General features: G+C 41.2%; 1 protein-coding gene across 3 annotated transcripts; it reads left to right on the forward strand.

Moving 5' to 3' along the window:
- Positions 1 to 626: 626 nt before the first annotated feature.
- TLR4 (toll like receptor 4) lies at positions 627 to 17,172 on the forward strand. Of its 3 annotated transcripts, XR_007457164.1 has the most exons (4): positions 627 to 987; positions 5,329 to 5,495; positions 8,818 to 12,099; positions 12,703 to 17,172. XR_007457164.1 is itself a non-coding variant. In XM_049627803.1 (3 exons), exons 1-3 carry the CDS (start codon positions 895 to 897, stop codon positions 11,057 to 11,059), a joined length of 2,502 nt encoding a protein of 833 aa, XP_049483760.1. In that variant the 5' UTR covers positions 627 to 894; the 3' UTR covers positions 11,060 to 17,172. The 3 variants fall into 3 exon arrangements, 2 of the variants coding, with proteins under 2 accessions (XP_049483760.1, XP_049483775.1); XM_049627803.1 differs by having other exon boundaries at positions 8,818 to 17,172; XM_049627818.1 differs by lacking the exon at positions 627 to 987 and having other exon boundaries at positions 5,416 to 5,495; positions 8,889 to 17,172.
- The last annotated feature ends 3,567 nt before the right edge of the window (positions 17,173 to 20,739 follow it).

Here is a 20,739-nt window from a genome sequence, read left to right on the forward strand (position 1 = left end):
GAGCTGTGTTTTCAGTCAGTTTCACAAAAGTGAATTTCTTCACAAGATTTCACAAGAGTTGACGTTGCTACGCGCTGAATTGTATTCCCCTCAAAATCCATGCTGAAGTTCTCCAGTCCCTCAGAATGTGACTGTGTTTTGAGACTGAAGCTTTAAAAAGGTAATTAAGGTAAAATGAAGTCATATAGATGGACCCTAATCCAAAATGACTGATGTCCTTTTAAGAAGGGGAAATTGGGACACACACACTCACACACACACACACACACACACACACACACAGGGAAGAGCAAGTGAAGGCAGCCACCTGTATGCTGAGGAGAGAGCCTGAAGAGCCGTCATCCCTGCCCACACCTCCATCTCAGACTTCCAGGCTCCAGAACTTCATGAGGAAATAAACATCTGCCCTTGAAGCCCCCCACCCCCACCCCAGTGTGTGGTAATTTGTCACGGTAGCTTTAGGAAATGAATACATACAGTGAGTTTCCTCTACTAAAACGAAACTGGAAAGCCACGTCCTGGATTGTTGCGCAGGCTGTTTGACCAGTTTGATTGCTTTCCTAAGTTCACTAACCAGGAGGTCAGATGACTTCCCGGGATCAAAGTCAGCTTCCTCTTGCTGTTACTTGGACCACTGATCTGCAGACATTTTCTTCTTCTAACTTCCCCTCCTGTGACTGGGGACAGAACTATTAGAGAAACAAAAGCCCAGAATGCTAAGGTTGCCTTTCTCACTTCCTCTTGCCTCTGAACGCAGCATTGCTTTGAATACAGTCATTGTCCTAGGGCACTGAGCAGGGGAGAGAAAGCGGCAGTACCTCGGAGGCCACACCAGCAGGCGGATACAGCGTGTCATGTTTCACCGAGCCATTTTTGGACACAGAAAATGCCAGAATGATGCCTCCTACCCGCCTGGCTGGGACTCTGATCCCAGCCATGGCCTTCCTCTCCTGCCTGAGACCTGAGAGCTGGGACCCTTGTGTGGAGGTACGTGGTTAGTGTCAGCTCATCTCCTATGAGATTTGCCTTGCTTCTGAAAAACTGCTCTCTGCCCAGAACTTCCCACTGTGGATCCCCTGCTAGTTGCCTAATTTCATTTGCAAAAAAGAGTCAAATTACCTTAAGGACTTGAGAAGGCACAGGGACCAAACAATTCATGGTTCCATGGCACCAACAGGTAGCCCATGGGTCATGTCCCATTCAGGACTTTAAGTGCTAATAGGGGCTTTAGGTCAGATCTGCTTAAAATCACTGTTCTTCGACTTCTGGGCTGTGTGATCTTGAAGAAGTTATTAAACCTCTCTGAAGCTAGATTTCACATCTATGAAAGCATTATAATAATACCTGCTTAAACAGAGAGCTGTAAGAAGTCTGCTTCCTGTCATTTCCTTCTGCTAGTGGTCTGTACTCTCAGCTTCAAGCACTCACTTCACCCCTTTCAATCTCAGGAAGGAGTGTGTGAGTGTGTGTGTGGGAGGGGTGTGGGGGTGTGTGTGGGGGGGTGTGTGTTTTCTCTTAATAGGGAGAACTTTCTAAGTGGATTTCAGACTTGTGGATCTAGCCCTGGTTCCAAAGGATGAAAAGAAAGGAGTTTAGAAAAGAAAGGGGAGAAAGAGAAATGAAGGCAAAATGGAAAATGAGAAACAAAGATACAAGGGGTGGGGGAAGAAAGAACCATGTGAAATGACAGCTAATGCAATGGCTTCTTTCTTTGTGAAATACCAACCGACTTTTGCATAATCTCATTCATGATGGATCTCTTCTGTCCCTCCCCACCCTGTGCATGGACTTTCACAAGTGCTTTGGAAGCCCATGGTAGGACCCAATAACCAAGAGAATGTCCTGGGATTTAATGTGTGACAGGGTCAGAAACTCAAGAAAAGCATAACCAGTGGTGTGCAGAGATTGAGGGCATGGCGGAAATACCATGGGGGAAATACATACCATATGTAACAAAGACAAATTTGTCATCTCAAAGTCTTGCCTTCCTCCAATTTCCTGCCCAGAGCCCTACTCCTTGTCTCCTCTGTGTCCCTCCTGCTGTTAGGTTAATGGGGATGGTCCTCTAATCAAAGTCACCACTAAATAAAATCACACCTTCCCTTTTCCCACACCCCATATTCTCAGTCTCCAAAACCTGTCCAACCCTGCCTATCCCCTAAGTGCCACCCTAGGGCAGGTCCTCAATTTTCCTGGCCTTGAGTCTTGGATAGTGACTGGTCTCCTGCCTCTGGAGTCCCCTTTCCACTCTAATTAACTCTGTACATTTTTGTTTATTTGTTGTTTTGCCTAAGTCTCAGTTCCAACAAATTGCCCTCTTAACAACTTGTGATAACTTTTGAGTGCTATTAGGACAGTTTGCTACCCCACGGCCTTTGCACTGGCTTCCTCTAGCTAGAATGCTTTGCTCCTAAATCAGTGCTGCCCAAAGGCAATATCATGTGGGTCACATGATCTTATTTAAACAATACATGTAACCAACTAAATTTAGCCAAAGTTGTACTTAACTAAATTGTAGGTAACTAAGTTTAAAATGTAGCTTTAAAATTTCTGATAGCCACTTTGAAAAAATAAAAACTGATAAATCTGATTTTAATATTTTTATTTAACCCAATATATTCAAAATATTATTTGAAAATGTAATATATACTAAACTATTAATAAAATATTTCACAGCCTTTCTGTGGCACAGAGTGTTTGAGATTTAGTATGTATTTTACATTTAATATACCTCTCAATTTAGACTGTTTCTCATTCTCAGTAGCCGTGTATAGCTAGTGGCTACCATGCTGGAAAGTGCAGTTTTCCTTATCATCATGACTTAATCCCTCACTTCATATTTCTGCTAAAATGTCACCTCCTCTTGGAAGTGTTCCTTGATCACCTCATGTAGAACTCCCTATGCCCCATATTTGCCTCTAATCTCTATGACGATTTATTTTTTACAGCACATCATTAAATACTTTTTGTGTATTTGTTCACTATTTTTCCGTCCTTTTAAAATGGAATCTATAAGTGAAGGATAACATTGCTGATCTTATTTATCACTATATCCCAGCATTTTGTGCTGGTCTCAGTCTATCAATAACCAATGTTGTGGTTGGACCAGCCCTTGTGGTTCTTTTGGATTGTAAGGTACCTTTCAGCAATAACCATCTGGAAACTTTGAAAAACTAAAAATTTATAACTTATAAGACCTGGAAATTATACAGCACATGTAGGGCCACACATGTGGCCTCAATACTGAGGGTAGAGAGAAAAACTGCTCAAGCATGTGGGGTTCTGTTTTGACTGGGGTTGAGAATGGGGCCTTAGGGTTTCCCTGGCTCCCTTCTTAGTGGTGAATTTAAAACATAACAGCAGAGAGTTAAAGGGAGGAGGTCGAGGGGGAAAAAAAAAGAAGGCTCAGTGGGGGAAGAAGTCCTGGCTCTGTCTAGTCATGTGGCTAGTGTTGTGTTTATTTTAGCCCTCTTCGAAGCTGATGCCTCCCCCAATTAAAGCTTAAACCAGACACCTGAATTACAAGAAATGCCTACTGTCAAAGCTTAGACTATACCCAGTACCTAGTACATAGAAATTGCTCAACTTATATATTTTAGATGATTAAAAATACTGCCACAGGGCTCTATCTTCCGCACTGGATTAGGATCCATTTCTCCCACTATGGACCAGCCGCTCTGAAATAGTTTCCATCCTTTTCTTGCTTACATTATTCTCTCCTTCTTTCTCTTTCCACATATCCAAATCTTGCTCATCCTTGAAGACACACCTTGAAACCTTCTCATTCTCAGAGGCCTTCTATAATGCCTGGATCCAGAATTGACCTCTACCACTTATGTGCCAAAGGAACTATTTTGGGGGAAAAAAAATTTCCAGGCCTGGTTTACGGTCCATTACACTAGTGTGAGTTGTGTTCCTATCTTAGCTCTTCCTCTAGACTGTAAGCTCCTTGAAGTCTGGAGCCATTTCACACTGGTCTTTGTACTGTCCATAGCACTTAGATAAAATGGCTACAATTTGGATTTAAGCAAATCTTCATTCAATCAGGTATTCTCTCATTTAGTCAATAAATACTTAGTGAGCATTCACCATTTGCCAGGCACAACTGTGAGTGCTGGAGACATAGCAGAGGACAAGAATATCAAAGCTTACAATGTAGTGAGGGTAATGAACAAGACACATGGTACAATCACATAGACAGTGTAATGTTAGATGGTGATACACCCTGCGAAGGCAGATGACAGAGCGTAAGGGAAGGATGCCTGGTACCATCCTCTATGAGACAGTATGGTCTGGGAGGCTCCTACAGGGGATAGCATTTCCAGAGACATGTCATCGATGAAGTAAAGAGCTGCACACGTGACCTGTAAGACCTTATGCAGATTATTCCATCACTCTGACTTCTTCTTTAAAAGGTTTATTTGAAGATTAAAGTATATAACATATAAGAAATAGGCCCACATATGGTAGGGGATTAATAACTAATAACAATAAATGTTAACATGTATTGATCATTTACACTGTAATAGGCTTTGGGATAATCTCTTCAAATGCCTTATTTCATTTAATCCTTTTAACAGATTCTATTTTGGTTTGGTTTTAAACAGAAAACCAAAATTAGCTGGCTTAAGCAAGAAATTTTGTTGAATAAATCAGAGAATTCAGAAATTAAATGGGAAGTTAGAGAACAAGGCCTACAAAGAATTTGGGAAATATGATGGAAACAAGCATAGGAACCAAGGGAGCATAAAGTACCTGGCCTTATTTGCTAGGTTACACCACTGAAGTCCAAGCATCTGAAGGATTTTTCCCCATTTCTGTGTTACCTACTCAAAGGTCAATCAGCCAAAAGAGAGAATGCAACTGGCAAAAATTGAGTTATGACTATGAAGTCCAGGCACCTGAACTGATAGTCTCTTCGAGGCTGTATACAATTGTGGGGTACTTGGTATAAAAAAGGTTTTGCCCCAAATCCCATGGAACACTGGGGTGAAACTCAGGGCTTCTGGACTCCAGAGCCTTAGCCTTTCAGCACTTGATTCCCTTGCTTCTCCCTAAATGCTGCCATTGTGATAGCAGAGGTTAGAAAACAGGACATAGGAAGTTCTCTCCCCTTCCAAATCTAGAGTAAGAGATTTTATAAAGTGAGTGGATAAATGAATGAATGAATGAATGAATGAGTGGATGGATGGATGGATGGATGAAAGATGGTTGGATGGCCCCAGTCCAGGAGGTCTCCATGGGTCTGGCCTAGGAGAAGGGTGTGGAGAGGGCAGTCCATTGAGGTGCATGTATTAAGACACTGTATCTAATATGTGATCATTGCAGGTGGTTCCTAACATTACTTACCAATGCATGGACCTGAATCTTCACAAAATCCCCGACAACATCCCCTCATCAACCAAGGACCTGGACATGAGCTTTAACCCCCTGAGTCATTTAGGCAGCCATAGTTTCTCCAACTTCCCAGAACTGCAGGTGCTGGATTTATCCAGGTAATGACTGAGATTTTACACATGGCACAAGGTGAAATGCTCATTGTTCTATCATTTCGTTCTTATGTCAGGAGTCTCCTCTTTATTCACTTAGTCATTCAACAGGTATCTTATTTGCTGTATAACTTTGGGCAAGCCCCTTCCTTTCTCCAGGTCTCAGTTGCCTCATCTGTGAAATGAGTACCTGGATAAGATAATTTCTAAAAACAGTTCTATCTTTCGATTTTAGGACAGGGGAGAAAATTGACTCAAACTCTTTCACCAGCAGATATATATTGATTACTATTTGCTATATAGTATAGAATCTACTAGGAAATAAAAGTTTATTGATATATTATATATACAACTCCAGCTATTAAAGAGGGCATACACACTTGAATGAAGTAACATATTAAAATCCTGAGCATGATGTTAGGCCCATAGTAGGCATTCAATAAATGTTACTTGATTCTGATTTGGGATTTTTGAACCTGAGATAAGCATGGGAATACACACCAGTAAGTGATAAGCTATGTGCAAACTAGAGGCAAAATGCTGTGTCGTTCAAAAGAGAGGCCTTCTCTGCAGTGGGTAATCAAGACAGATTTCATGAACTGAGTAGGATTCAAAAAAATATCTAGAATATTGAAAGTGTGACAGAGATAGGGAAATAGGAAGATATAAGTAACCCGAGAAGAAAGATGACAAGATCAAAGAAAAATATCTTCTGTAAGAAAGAACAGTGACTAAGATTTTTCTTTTCTGATTCAGGGAAATGTAACATTTATTAGGGCAGGTGAAATTATTATCATTATTTTGGGGAGAGAATTGGATTCTAAAATTATTTTCATCATTAGGGCTATGATGGGTTATGGGTTATGGGTTATGGGGCTATGATGGGTTTAAAATGTACTAGATAATGGATCATATTCTATATAAGAGTTTGGGGAAAATGCAGAAGCATTTATATATATATGGCTATTTATTATAGAAACTTTTAATGAATTCTAAGACCATAGCATGAAAACCTTCTTTAGAGCAGATCTTTATATAGAAAGAAGAGGGGACACTTGATGTTTTATACTCTAACTTGGACAGTGAAAGTGTATAACAAAGAGGGAATGGAGCATTTTGAAAGGCAGTGGGGGTTGAGGAGAGAGCTCTGTGGGGCTCAGAAGACCTGAGCCAGATCTTCCTCCAATATTTACAGCCACATGGACTGAGGCATGTCACTTGATCTCCCTGAGTCTCAGTATTCTTATCTGTGAAACAGAAATGATGAAACTTACCACACAGGGCTAAATGTGATCGTGGATGTTAACATGCATATATATTAAAAACCTTATAAGGCAGACTTTATAAGAATAAAAATATTACTATTGTTATAGCACTTCATTAGTTTCTGAATTTCATTTTTCTGAATAAGACTTTTTCAAGAACTATAATTAAGATGAACAGATCACCCCTCCCCTTTTTTAAAGCAAGAAGTAGTTTCTCATCAGACCATGTGTTTTATAAGGAATACTTAAGGAACTTTTCTCAGAGGCCTTAACAATGTGCCTCAAGAGAGGCCAGCTCTCTCTCTCTTGATTACGGTTTAGGGCAAGGACAAACATAGTATTGTAGATATCCTTTCCCTTCTCATATCCCTTCACAATGTTCACATATAGTGATTCAACTAGTCCTCTAGGATGCTTTATAATAGACCAGGCACCCTGTTATTCTTATGGAAACCTATTGACACATGTATTTGCTTTTTTGGACAAGGAAACTGAAGTACAGAGAGTTTAAGTAATGTATCTACATTCACTCTCTATGTTTTGTAGAGCTTGCTGCAGCAGAGATTCATAGTCACATCTCCTGCTTCCAAGTTAAATGTTGTCTTCATCTTAATGCTCTGTTTCTCTAAAGTGATGAGCCCCCTTTGATGAGACAGAGCAAGAGCAAGACCTCTCCAGTCATCTGATGCACACAGCAATATACATAAGTTTATAGGTTACAACATCTTATAACTGAAAGTAACTTGAGAAATAATCAAGTTTAGCTGCCTCATTTAGAAAGGTGATAACTGAGGTCCGGAGAGGAAGTTTCCAAAATCATGTGATATGAGAGAGAGGACATCAAAGACACCAGAGCCAAGATATCTTGCCCACTTTTCCAGTATTCTTTCTATAGCATCTTCCACCTTCTATTGAATTACCAATCGATAACAAAAGCTTGGGCCAAAATGCTTTGATTACCCATGACCCACATGGAGGGGATAGGACAAGTGGAGAAATTGTTAACGTGATTCAGGTTGGACTAGGAAATAACTCACTTGCAAATTGTAACTGTCATGCACTTGTAGGACTGGCAGGTGTTCACCATTGACTTGTCATTCATTGGCTGGATAAGAACCTTGTCTGTAGGACACCTCTACGAACACTGTATACAGCATGGCTTCCATTTCTCTGGAAATAAAATTCAAAATCCTTTATCCAGTCTTTAAGCCTTTGCTTTGTATCCTCCTTTCTCCACAAGTTCGTCTCACACTCCTCCACTTCCCTCTCTGTACTCCAGACACAGAAGCAGTTTCTTACGGTTCCTCCATGTATCATGGCTGTTGCCTACCTCAGACTCACTTCCTTTTCTTGGTAATCCTTACTCATCTTTCAGGTTTCAACTTAAGTGCTCTCGTGGAAGCGTGCTCTGGTCCCCCCTGTCTAGGTACCTTCCTTCCATATAAGGTTTCCTAGTGTACTTTCCTTTTCTTCCATACAACTCACTCCCATCACCTGTTACTACTAACATTTACCTGTGATAACCACAACTTGCAAATATCTAGCTATCATACATGGAGAACTCTGCATAGACATTGAGGGTAACACAAATGTGTAATTTTTTATGTCTTCAAAATTGACACTGACCGGTTATTTAGCATGCCTAACAACTAACAGCTATCCATATCATCTGTGCCAATCTGATGGACAATCACAATTATGTATGGCAGGAAATAGCTAAAGTTAATCCAAGGTGGTTACATACTCTATCAGCCATACAGTCTTCACGTGTCCCCATTATTGATCTTTAACTGACTTCTTTCTGATGGATGTGTTGCCTCTGCTTAGCACGTGTGCCTAGTGTGCTAAAAAGAGTTTGTCATTGTGTCCGGCGTAATAATACTGCATCTGTGGGGTTTCTTATTTGCTCGTGTCATGATCTGTCCTGCTTCATGTCTTTGTCGATGGCATAGATCATATGGCATGTCACATCTGTGTGAAGAGCTAGGTGACTGGGGTGGTTACTCCATTTTGAGTTTTGATCAGCAGAAATATTACATAATCTGTATCTCTTTTCCCTGTAGGTGTGAAATTCAAATAATTGAAGATGATGCATATCAGGGCCTAAACCACCTCTCCATCTTGATATTGACAGGAAATCCTATCCAGAGGTTATTCCCAGGAGCTTTTTCTGGACTATCGAGTTTACAGACGCTGGTGGCTGTGGAGACAAATATAGCATCTCTAGAGGACTTCCCCATTGGACATCTCAAAATGTTGAAGGAGCTTAATGTGGCTCACAATCTTATCCATTCCTTCAAATTACCTGAATATTTTTCTAACATGCCCAACCTTGAGTATTTGGATCTTTCCAATAACAAGATCCAAAATATTTATCATAAAGACTTACAGGTTCTACATCAAAAGCCTCTACTCAACCTTTCTTTAGACTTGTCCCTAAACCCTTTAGACTTTATCCAACCAGGTGCCTTTAAAGAAATTAAGCTCCATGAACTGACTTTGAGAAGTAATTTTAATAGTACAGATGTAATGAAAGCTTCTATTCAAGGTCTGGCAGGCTTACAGGTCCATCGGTTGGTTCTGGGAGAATTTAAAAATGAAAGGAACTTGGAAAGATTTGACAAATCTATCCTGGAGGGACTGTGCAATTTGACCATAGAAAAATTCCGGATAGCATACTTTGACAAGTTCTCAGAGGATGCTATTGACTCATTTGATTGTTTGGCAAACGTTTCTACCATTTCTCTGGTGCATCTGTATTTCAACGGGCTAAAACAGCTCCCTAAAAATCTCGGATGGCAACGGTTAGAATTGGTTAACTGTGAATTTGAACAATTTCCCACATGGAAGCTGGACTCTCTCAAGGAGCTTGTTTTCTCTGCCAACGAAGTTGGGAACACTTTTACTCAGGTTAAGTTGGAAAGCCTTGAGTTTCTAGATCTCAGTAGAAATGACTTTAGTTTCAAGAGTTGCTGTTCTGAGAGAGATTTGGGGACAACCAGACTGAAGCATTTAGATCTAAGCTTCAACAATATTATTACCATAAGTTCAAACTTCTTGGGCTTAGAACAGTTAGAATATCTAGATTTCCAGCGTTCCAGTTTGAAACAGGTCAGTGATTTTTCAGTATTCCTACCCCTCAAAAACCTCCGTTACCTTGATATTTCTTACACTCACACCCAAGTTGCCTTCCATGGCATCTTCAATGGCTTGATCAGCCTCCAAATCTTAAAAATGGCTGGCAATTCTTTCCAGGACAACTTCCTTCCAAATATTTTCATGGAGCTGACTAACTTGACCATTCTAGACCTCTCTGATTGTCAGCTGGAACAGGTGTCCCAAGTGGCATTTAACTCACTCCCTAAACTTCAGTTGCTAAATATGAGTCACAACCACCTCTTATCATTGGATACACTTCCTTATGAACCACTTCACTCCCTCCAGACTCTGGACTGCAGTTTTAACCGTATAGTGGCCTCTAAGGAGCAAGAACTACGGCATTTTCCAAGTAATCTATCTTCCTTAAATCTTACTCGGAATGATTTTGCTTGTGTTTGTGAACACCAGAGTTTCCTGCAGTGGGTCAAGGACCAGAGGCAGCTCTTGGTGGAAGTTGAACAGATGGTGTGTGCAAAACCTTTGGACATGCAGGGCATGCCCATGCTGAATTTTAGGAATGCTACCTGTCAGGTGAGCAAGACCATCATTACTGTGTCGGTTTTCACTGCACTCTTGGTTTCTCTGGTGGTGGTTCTGGTGTATAAGTTCTATTTCCACCTGATGCTTCTTGCTGGCTGTAAAAAGTATAGCAGAGGTGAAAGCACCTATGACGCCTTCGTTATCTACTCAAGCCAGGATGAAGATTGGGTGAGGAATGAATTGGTAAAGAACTTGGAGGAGGGGGTGCCCCCTTTTCAGCTCTGCCTTCACTACAGAGACTTTATTCCTGGTGTGGCCATCGCCGCCAACATCATCCAGGAAGGTTTCCATAAAAGCCGGAAGGTTATCGTCGTGGTGTCCCAGCACTTTATCCAGAGTCGATGGTGCATCTTTGAGTATGAGATTGCCCAGACTTGGCAGTTTCTGAGCAGCCGTGCCGGCATCATCTTCATCGTCCTGCAGAAGTTGGAGAAGTCCCTGCTGCGGCAGCAGGTGGAGCTGTATCGCCTTCTCAACAGGAACACCTACCTGGAGTGGGAGGACAGTGTCCTGGGGAGGCACATCTTCTGGAGACGACTCAGAAAAGCCTTGCTGGATGGTAAACCACGCAGTCCAGAAGGAATGGCAGATGCAGAAGGCAGCTAGCGTGGAAGAGTAACCTCTGTCTGAGGAGGAAACACTCCTGCAGTGCTCCTTGCCCAGCTTGACCCAGTACCTTCGTTCACGAAATGAGAATTAAATGCTGTGACATACCTGGCGCTGTGCCAAGGGCAGATGATTCAGTGGTGCCCAAGGAACCCAGGACTGCTGACCTCATGGGGTTTACAGTGCAGGGGGAATAAGTACTGTGCTAAATTACAGAATCTCCAAGGTGGATGTTTCAACCAAATCAGCTAAGGAGTCCATGGCAGGGAAAGTCAACTCAATACTTACCCCATCAAACTGAATTAGACCTAAGACCCTGGGCCCTAGTGAAATCAGAAGGTATAGTTCTTCACCTGAGTCTTCTGAATGGAAACTACCTCATGTTTTACATTTTAGCCAGCTTAAACTTAACTGAATGAGGTCTTTACTCACTTTTCCCTTTTCTATTGAATGCAATTTAAATTCCACTTGATAACTCAGAAGGCTCCTGATTGAGACCACCTCCCCTCCAGTTTCAACCTGTTTCCTTACATAGGCTAAAGTCTGTAACTAATTCCGAAGGAAATCTGAGTAATACATATCCACAAACATCCTGGTCTTTCTTTTGTATGTTCTAAATATTAACTGACTGTGCCTGATACATTTTTGTTTTTATAAATCTAGTTCTCATTTTTCATGTCTTCTCTATAAACTCTTACCATAAATAAGGCTTTTAGAGACATGCTAGAAATTTCCATATTTAAGCACTATCATTCAAGAAAATATGTGAAATTCACTCCATCACTTTGTCGCTTGATGTCACTCTAAAGTTATTAACTACTAAGTTATGACTGTCATGAAGGAAGCATTACAATGATTTTGTTTAAAGTGCGACTTTTTGTAAGAGAGAGGGACAAGTCCAAATTCCTGGTCTTATAAAGAGCAATTCAGGCTCCTGAGGATGGCCTCAGGAGGTCACTTTTTGATGGTTCTAGAAACATATGGCTGATACAGTTGAGGTGATCACATGACGAGAGCTGCAGCAGTCTCTTCCACAGCAGGTGAATATTGCCTGACAGGACATTGATGCCTTCAGGGATTGTGAAATAGTTTAAGGTGGGGAGCATACATTGTGGCTTCCTGTTGGGTATCACTCTGTGACCACATTTAGGAAGGAGTGGATGTTATGACTGAGAAAATAATGTCACTGAGGGTAAAGTGGGTCATGTTGAGGAGAATTCTTCGAAGAGCACACACTTATCTTCCCCAGAATGGTACATTCAAAGGAAGATCAGTGAAGATACTTGGAAAATATGCTTGTCAAAACTGAAAACATGGCCACACCCAAGAGTGTGCTTGTGACGGAGTGTTTCAGAGTGCATTTTCATTGCAATATAGTGGGAGGTGTTGCACACAGCTGGGTGTGCTTCTAAGTCTTATGTGGTAGTGAAAGTGGATAGTGGATCTATGTATTTGTGCATGTCTCTAAGTATTACTGTCTGTGTGTGGATGCAAGAGTTTGTGTGTGTGTGTCTGTGTGATTATGTCTGTATGGAACAGTGTGATTATATTGCAAGGGGAATATGTGATTGATGTGAATGTCTACAGCTGTTGCTTTATTATTTTTATTATTTTTTAACGTTTATTTATTTATTTTGAGACAGAGAGCAAGCGGGGGAGGATGAGAGAGAGAATCCCAAGCAAGTTCCATGCTGTCAGTGCAGAGTCCGATGTGGGTCTCCATCTCAGGAACTGTGAAATTGTGACCTGAGCTGATATCAAGAGTCGGATGCTTAACCGACTGAGACATTCAGGTGCCCCTACAGCTGTCTGAGATAGGTTCTCTACTCTTGTGTTTGTATGTGATTACTTATATACAAATGTCTACATTAGATTCTGAGTATGCGTGAAGGCATGTGTTTTCTGCGCGTGTCCACGCTATAGTGAGTGTGTGTTTTGCACATGTGTGTTAGTTCAAGCAAACATACAAGACTCCAAGGAGGAAAATCAAAACGTAACTAGAGTGTTTCTTGTATACAAGGCTGATGCTGGCCTTCTTCCCATCAGCCTCCTCTCCCAGATGGGAATTCAGAAAATTGCAGGTGAGGTAGACCAGAAAGGAAAGAAATGATACGATGGAAATGTAAGGGGAGGAAAGAAGAAAGTCAGACCTAGGGCAAATTCTTTGCAGCTATTTAAGTCCTCTGGATTGAAAAGACATGAAGAGTGGAATAGAGAGAAAGTAATACTAATTGGAATGCCTTAAATTTGTGTAATACCTTACAACTTGGAATATAGTCACACAATTATGACCACATATAAATTTCTTATCATTGAGGTGAGGTAGCAGGTTAAGAATTAGTTTCCTCATTTTACTGACATTAAACCTGAAGTGAAAGGAAGTAAATTTATTGTCAATAGGCCACAGTGTAAATGAACGGCAGGACCTGGACTTGGGCCTCCAGCCTCCTCAGGGCAGCTCAGTTTTCTACTACACCCCACTGCTTCATGCTGAGAGTTGGTAAAACAAGAAGTGAAACCCCTGTAGTTTTCTGTGTGGTTGACACTAGTCAAGGGTTTTTCACTGAAACCATGAATCTTTAGGCAAATACATATGCAACACATATTATATATCAAATGATTTACTTACAACACATTTCTTTCCATAAAGGATGTGAGGGAGATTCAAATGGGCAATAAGGCTAGCCGATTAGAACCAGAAAAGCTGGACAAAGAATGAAAAGGGGAAAGGAAGACACTAAGCGTAAGGTTTAGCATACTGTTTTCCCATTCAACCGTTGGAAAGACCCCCACCCCACCCCCCGCTGGTGTTTTGGGTAGTGTGGCTTCTGGAGAAAGCCAAAATTCAGATTCACCATGTATCCTGTATGCTTTGGGCTTCACTTTTATGAGAGTCGAGCCAACTCAAATACAAAATGAGGGTAGAATATTACTCTGTAAACTGTTGTAAGTATTCAAAATAATTGCACATATAAGGGATACTACTTTTATGGAGGAGCGATCCTCTGGGACTTTATGCAGGGCGAACAGAAAGAAACACTAAGTGGTCTTCTCAAAAACAATATTTTAGCAATTGCTATTTTCCCAAACTGTGGGACCACAGGAAGACTGTAACTGTAATCAGGCAGTTTCTTTCTGACTTGGCCTCCACCCGCAGGATTGTCAGAACCCTAGCCCCCTTCTGGACTTTATCACCTTTCTAGAAATCACCAGCAGGTCCTTGGAGGGTCTTACGTAAACACAGTTCTCACAAAAATGACTGACTGCTCTGTGAGGGCAGAGGGCATGTGCATTCATCCTTTGCTGCTCCAGCCCTGAGGTCAATGGCCTGCACACAGCAGACAGAACAACATCGTCTGTTTGAAGAATTAATGAGTGAATGAAGAACCATCTCCAGAGGGGATGTTGTCCTTTGCACCTCCTGGTCAAGGCCCCCAGGTCCCAGGCCACTGTTCTCTGCCACCCATGCAGTATCTGGGGCTCTAGCTTTCCATGGCTACTTCCTGTCTCTGTTGTTGTCTGCATAGATGGTCCCAACTATTTCCTCCACTCGGTTCCTTAACTCCAAGTATCCCAAAAGTTACTTTGCAGAAGAGAGGAAGAGGAGTTATAATAGTTACTTACCCGTTGTGGCTATTTTTAGGTCCTACTCTACTGCTTTATGTATGATATCTAATTTAAATTCCCATACCATGACTATGAGATTGATTCTGGTAATATCAGCATTGTTACCCATTAGGAAACAAAAGATTTTGAAACTGTAAGTAACATACCCAAAGTCACATAGCTAGTAGTAAATGCACAGCTTGGATTTAAAACAAGTCTCTCTGAAATTAAAAGTCAGCTATGCTAGATGGTTTCTCTAATGCCTTCCTTCTATTTCTTACAGAGATTTTAGTACTACTGTTCTTTATTTTTATTTTCTCTTTGTTATGGCCAGCACTCAACACCAGAACTGAGCTACGGTGGTGAAACCAAAGGATGGGTGTTGGGCCAAAGGTTAAACTGTGTAAGAGACAGCAGGCTGTCCATGAAATCAACCATTTCCTCCCATGATGCTGGACTAAGCCCTTCTCACTTCAATGCTCTTTTCCAACAGAGCACATTCTTGTCCATGAGGCTCCCAGGGCTTTCAAGCAAATAGGCCCATCCAAATGGCCTTCCAGATGGGCCCAGCTGATTCTGTATTTATAGCAATTGCCTACCACCCTGTACTCAGTGATCCTTTCTGCCACATGGCTTTATATATGGCCATTCCTTTCAGTGTCTTCATTAAATGACATTGGAAAGCAACTTGATATAAAGCTGATATAGTCTGAGTTCATCAACTTTAGCAATGTATCTTGACACAGGATTTAAGCTGGACAGTCCGGAGGAGGAGCAACATAGCATGAACCTTGCACTGGGTTTCCTACTGGCACTGTTATTCTCCCTTCTTTTGGCTTAGATAAACGAGAGGACCCCAATAGCTCAGAGTCTGAGAGTGTGAATTTCAGCCTACCACCTAAAACACTAAGAGTCTATTTTGCTAACTAAAGAAGAATATAGATGCTTTGAAAATCAGAAGTGGCTAGAAAGTCTGACTTTTACTTTCTTCTTGTGGAACATTCTAGCTGTTGTTACTAAATATAGGGGTGTAGATAAAAACAAAATTCTATGTGGACCTGTTTATGGAGCTATTAGCCCAGTAGATGTGTATGGTGCACTTGGGTTTGGATCCTGGTTCTGCCACACTTTCACAGTATAATTTTTTTTTTTTAATTTTTAGTTTAATGTATTTGCTTTTAATTTTTTAAATGTTTATTTATTTTTGAGAGAGAAAGAGACAGAGCATGAGCTGAGCAGAGGAGGGGCAAAGAGAGAGAGGGAGACACAGAATCCAAAGCAGGCTCCAGGCTCTGAGCTGTCAGCACGGAGCCCTGACACGGGGCTCGAACTCATGAACTATGAGATCATGACTTGAGCTGAAGTTGGTTGCTTAACCAACTGAGCCACCCAGGTGCCCCTCGCGGTATAATTTGGAACCAGTCTCTTATGCTAATTCTCATTCCTTTTCTTGAGTGGCAAGGGTAAGTAAGTTTCTCCTGTGCCACAGGGCTATTATGAAGATAAAAGAGAGAGTGAAAGGGAGACACGGCACAACCCTAAATTTACCCACTTGAAGGGTCCACCTGAAGAATAGGTAATATCCCAAGCCTCATTTGAAGTTGACATAGAAACCTGGCATCCTGAAGTTCTCTAAGGCAGGAGTCTTACTCAAGAAATTGAATCTCGGGGAGGGAGAATGGAAAGAGAACACAGGAAGAGCCCTAGCTCTGAAACACATTGAATTACCAGATGCTGCTGCCAGAATTTACAAAGGGGCAAAAGCCATATTCTGTTTATTTTTAATGCAGCAGAATCCTGCTGTAGCGGACAGCGAACCACCTGGGAGGGTAGAACGTGAGATCTGGTCTAGGCACTCTATTTACTTGTTATATGACCATGGGAAAGCCATTCAAGTGCCTTGGAGGCTCAGATTTCAATACATAAAATAGGAGTAACAGTACCTTCTTGGCAGACCTCATGGGGCTATAATGATAATGCTGACAATAATAATGTTACCTTTATTTTTAAAATATTTTTTAACATTTATTTATTATTGAGAGACAGAGAGAGGCAGAGCATGAGCATGGGAGGGACAGAGACGGGGGGAGACACAGAATCTGAAGCAGGCTCCAGGCTCTGAGCTGTCTGCACAGAGCCAGACACAGGGCTCGAACCCACAAACCACGAGATCATGACCTGAGCTGAAGTCGGACGCTTGAATGACTGAGCCACCCAGGATGTTAGTTAAAATGATTTAACTAACCAATCATTTCATGCAAAGGCTTTGTATGTACTAACTCATTTGCTGTGTCACATCAATGAATTAAGAAGATACTAGTTATTTCAAATTTACAGATGAGAAGACTGACACTTAAAGATATTCTCTAATGTGTCACCTGCTAACAAATGCGAGTTCTGTGTTAGGATGTAAGGCCACGTCCACTTCATAGCAAGGTCTATTTAATACTGTTCTGTACCAGAGCACGGTCCTCTCAAAAAAAAAAAAAAAAAAAAAAAGCATAAAACTTCCTATCTCACCATCATAATTTTGACTGATATTAACCAAAGGGAATTATTACTATGCTACTTTTGGATATTAATACCACAGCCATATGAGCCTGGGAAAAAGTGAATCAAAGATATGCATGATTAAAACTGTTTAACAATGGACAAATCAAGCCCAGTAGATGATGATTTTCCTGAAAACAACAGCCTTAAGTAGCTGTATCATTTCTTAGTCAGTCTGACTTCCTGAATGGAATCACAGACTGGTGATTTAACAGAGGTTATGGGGGGAAGTTCCAAAAGCTAAGGACCTTCCGGCTGGTTGGAATAAAATCACACACTCTTAAGGAGATCCCCAAGCTTTCTAATTCAAAGTGAAACCCTGTGGAATAAGTAGTTGATCAAAAGCAACCAAATACACTGAGCACCATGCATGCTCTTCTGACTGATCCCCTGTGAGTTAGGTACTACTCTCCTCATTGCTAAAATGGATGCTCAGAGAGGATGAGCCACTTATCCAAGGTCACACAGTTTATAGTATTAATAATAACTGACATTTGCTTTTTTCTTCCCCTCCGCATGTGCCTGAGACTGTTCTAATCAGTGTACTAATTCACTTAATTGTTAAAATGACCCTATTGGGCAAGTACTTGGTAGCTAAGCTACCAAGTTTTGCCATTTCTCAGATTAAGAAACTGAGGGGCAAATGTGAATTGTCCAGTTGGAAGGTGGGGTGGATAGGGTGTGAAGCCAAGCTGGCCTGATTCCCAGGGCTACATTCCTTCCGCCATGTAACGACTGCCATGGTGCCCTGGCTACTCTACCATGGGGAGAAGGACTGAAGGATAATGTAGACAAGGTCAGTAACCCCCATGCCATCTAGAAATGGAAAGTTTAAAAGGCAGTGTCTGCTCCTCGCCTCGATCTCTGCAGAAATAGAGATGATACCTCCCTGTGACAGTGCTAAGTGACAATTCTGAGTGTAAATGTGTTTTTTGGCACAAATTGTCCTGTCCTAATAGTCTTGATTATAATTATAAAATAATGGGTTTCTGAAAGGCTGCAAGCAGTTCTGGGAATGGCAATAAGGGTTTGGAAACGACATGTTGTTTATGCGAGAAGTGTTTTGTTGAAAATTAAACCCACGTTTAGGAGAAAGGATTGTGTTGTATGCTCTTAAGAAACTAACTCACTATGTAATTAAATCAAAACCAGTCAGTTGCCAATTTGAGCTCTTGTCTCACACTAATGACACCCCGTTTCCCATGAGCCAAGCAACATGACTGACCTAAAAAAAACCCAGCCTGGATCTTATCCACTGCCCCCAAGAACCTTGCTCCTCTATTTCCCTGGGGGCCCTGTGAGATGCGGTTGCAAAGCCCATCTTCTTCAGGAGATTCTATCTTATCTTTCCCTTTAGATTCTTGTTGGTCTTCTCACCTCCACACAAAGAAAGAATGAGCGCTTACTGTTAAAGGGATTTTCTGGGAGGCACTATATGGAAATAAGGAGTTTTTAAAAAAAAGGATGTGAAAAAGTTTTAGAGGCCCTGAACTTCTCGCAAAATCCCCAGAGAAACTGTCTCTGACTTCATTTCTTAGAAGGGTAACAGAAGTCTCTCTTCTCTGTTCCAAGATCCCAAAGTTAGATTAAGCTACTAAATCTACCATGTTTTCTTGTGTCTCTAGGTCCCTCTCTCTATCTGTTCTATGTTCTTCTAGCATCTTCTCTCACCCTTCATTTGTACTCAATCTATTTCCACCAAGGACTTTAGGCAGCTTACAATTGAGATAGCTTTAATGGAACTATTAAAAATGGAAACAGTGTATCGAGATGATAAAGTTATCCACCTCCGGCTTTTTAAAAAGCGCTTGGCTTAAGAATCACTTGAGGACGTTAATTATCTATTTCCATCCATTTTTCTAGATGTGTTTATGATCTTTATTGTTGAAAATTCTGATTTAGTATCAGAGATGGGGCTTAAGGAATCTGTATTTTGAAAGGTTGCCCAAGTGATTTTAAGGCACAGACAGATCTGAGAATGACAGTCATAATAGAAAATGGAGGATAATACCCCACATTTAATATGGTTACTGGTTTTGTCCTTGAGATTTATTGCTACTATCCAAAACAGCCAAGGCAAGGTCAACGGGATGGAATATGTGATCCTTCTTATCAAGGGAAATAAGACACTCCCTATTGGTCAGACAGTTTCTTTCTTTCACACTGTATGGTTATTCCCCTCATCCTCCCAGGTCAGACCCGATTGGATGCTAATGGTGGCCTAGTTGATTCTGAGCTTACAATATCCACTTAGATCTTGTGACCTAGGCTCTTGTCCACTTCTCCTAGTTCCTCCTAGTGTGGTTCTGATTTTCCTTCTTCACGCTCTAGAATAGCTGAGACCCCGCATAAGCTTATACCAGAAACATGTCATGGTCTGCTCTGGGCTCTCTGAGCCATCTGCTGCCAATTCTGGTTTTCTGATTTTTATTGCAAAATAAATAAAAATAAAACCTGTCCGCTGTACTTTCACAAACTGACCACTCAGCTTGCCTTTGACAATCAAGATTCCAAAAATAGTTTTCTTTGGGAAACACCAGGATCTCCGACGCAAAGACTAGCTGAGTCATTGTCAGTCTTCCCAGGAACCTCTTTTTCAATATTGTTGGGAGGCAAGTGGGGCAGTGAGCACTGAAGGTTGATATTCAGTAGATTTTGTCCTTTAAGGCTGAGATCCTGAATCCTCTGGTTGAATGTACTGTTCCCCAGTGGGGAGGTATCTACTGTAGAAACTTTCCAACTGCAAAGAGCACTTCTGAAATTCATGGCAGAGAGCAACTCTCTGGCTAGAGCTGTGTATCCTTTCCACACATCATCTTTGGCTGGATTGGCCGTAGTTGCAATGTCTCGTCCAGGTCTGGGAACTAACCCCAAAGAGCAGGGAACACCCTTCTCAGTTATTAGAATATTTGCTGCTGAGATTAGATAAGCAAGCAGAGGCAGCAGTAGTGTGGGTAAGAGCTTTGACCTGCATTCAAGTCCCTCGTCTATGAAATGAGACACTGGGGCTGTGTCAGCATTTTCCAAAGTGTGGTATGTTGGTAATCGAGATGATTTTATGCAGTTAACAGATGAGTATACTACCTTTAATGATTATCTATATATTCTCATGTTTTTTTTTCCCTACTTATGATAGGTTGTGTGAATAATAAGGAATATGATCCCTTAAAAATATTTTTAAGTTTATAATGCAAGCCTTTTTAGGAAAAAATCAAGAACAAAAACAGAAAACAAAATGAATAATACAAGAGGTACGCAAATGTGGAAAAAAAATTGATATTGCATGAGAAAGTTTGCCTATTGGAAAGCAATGGACCAAATGGCTGCTGAGGGTCAGGCCAGCTCTCTGACATTCTAGTATGTTCACTTCTCCAGGACTATTTCCTTATCTCTAAAATGCAGGGGTTGGAGTAAATGTCCTTTATGGCCATTCTATGATTCCAGGCATAACTCCATCACACAGATGTTCCATCACCCTTAACATGTGGTTCTAGCATCTTAAAACTTGTGATATTGTATGAAAA

This window comes from Panthera uncia, chromosome D4 (assembly GCF_023721935.1).
Source record: "Panthera uncia isolate 11264 chromosome D4, Puncia_PCG_1.0, whole genome shotgun sequence".
In the NCBI taxonomy this organism is placed as follows: domain Eukaryota; kingdom Metazoa; phylum Chordata; class Mammalia; order Carnivora; family Felidae; genus Panthera; species Panthera uncia.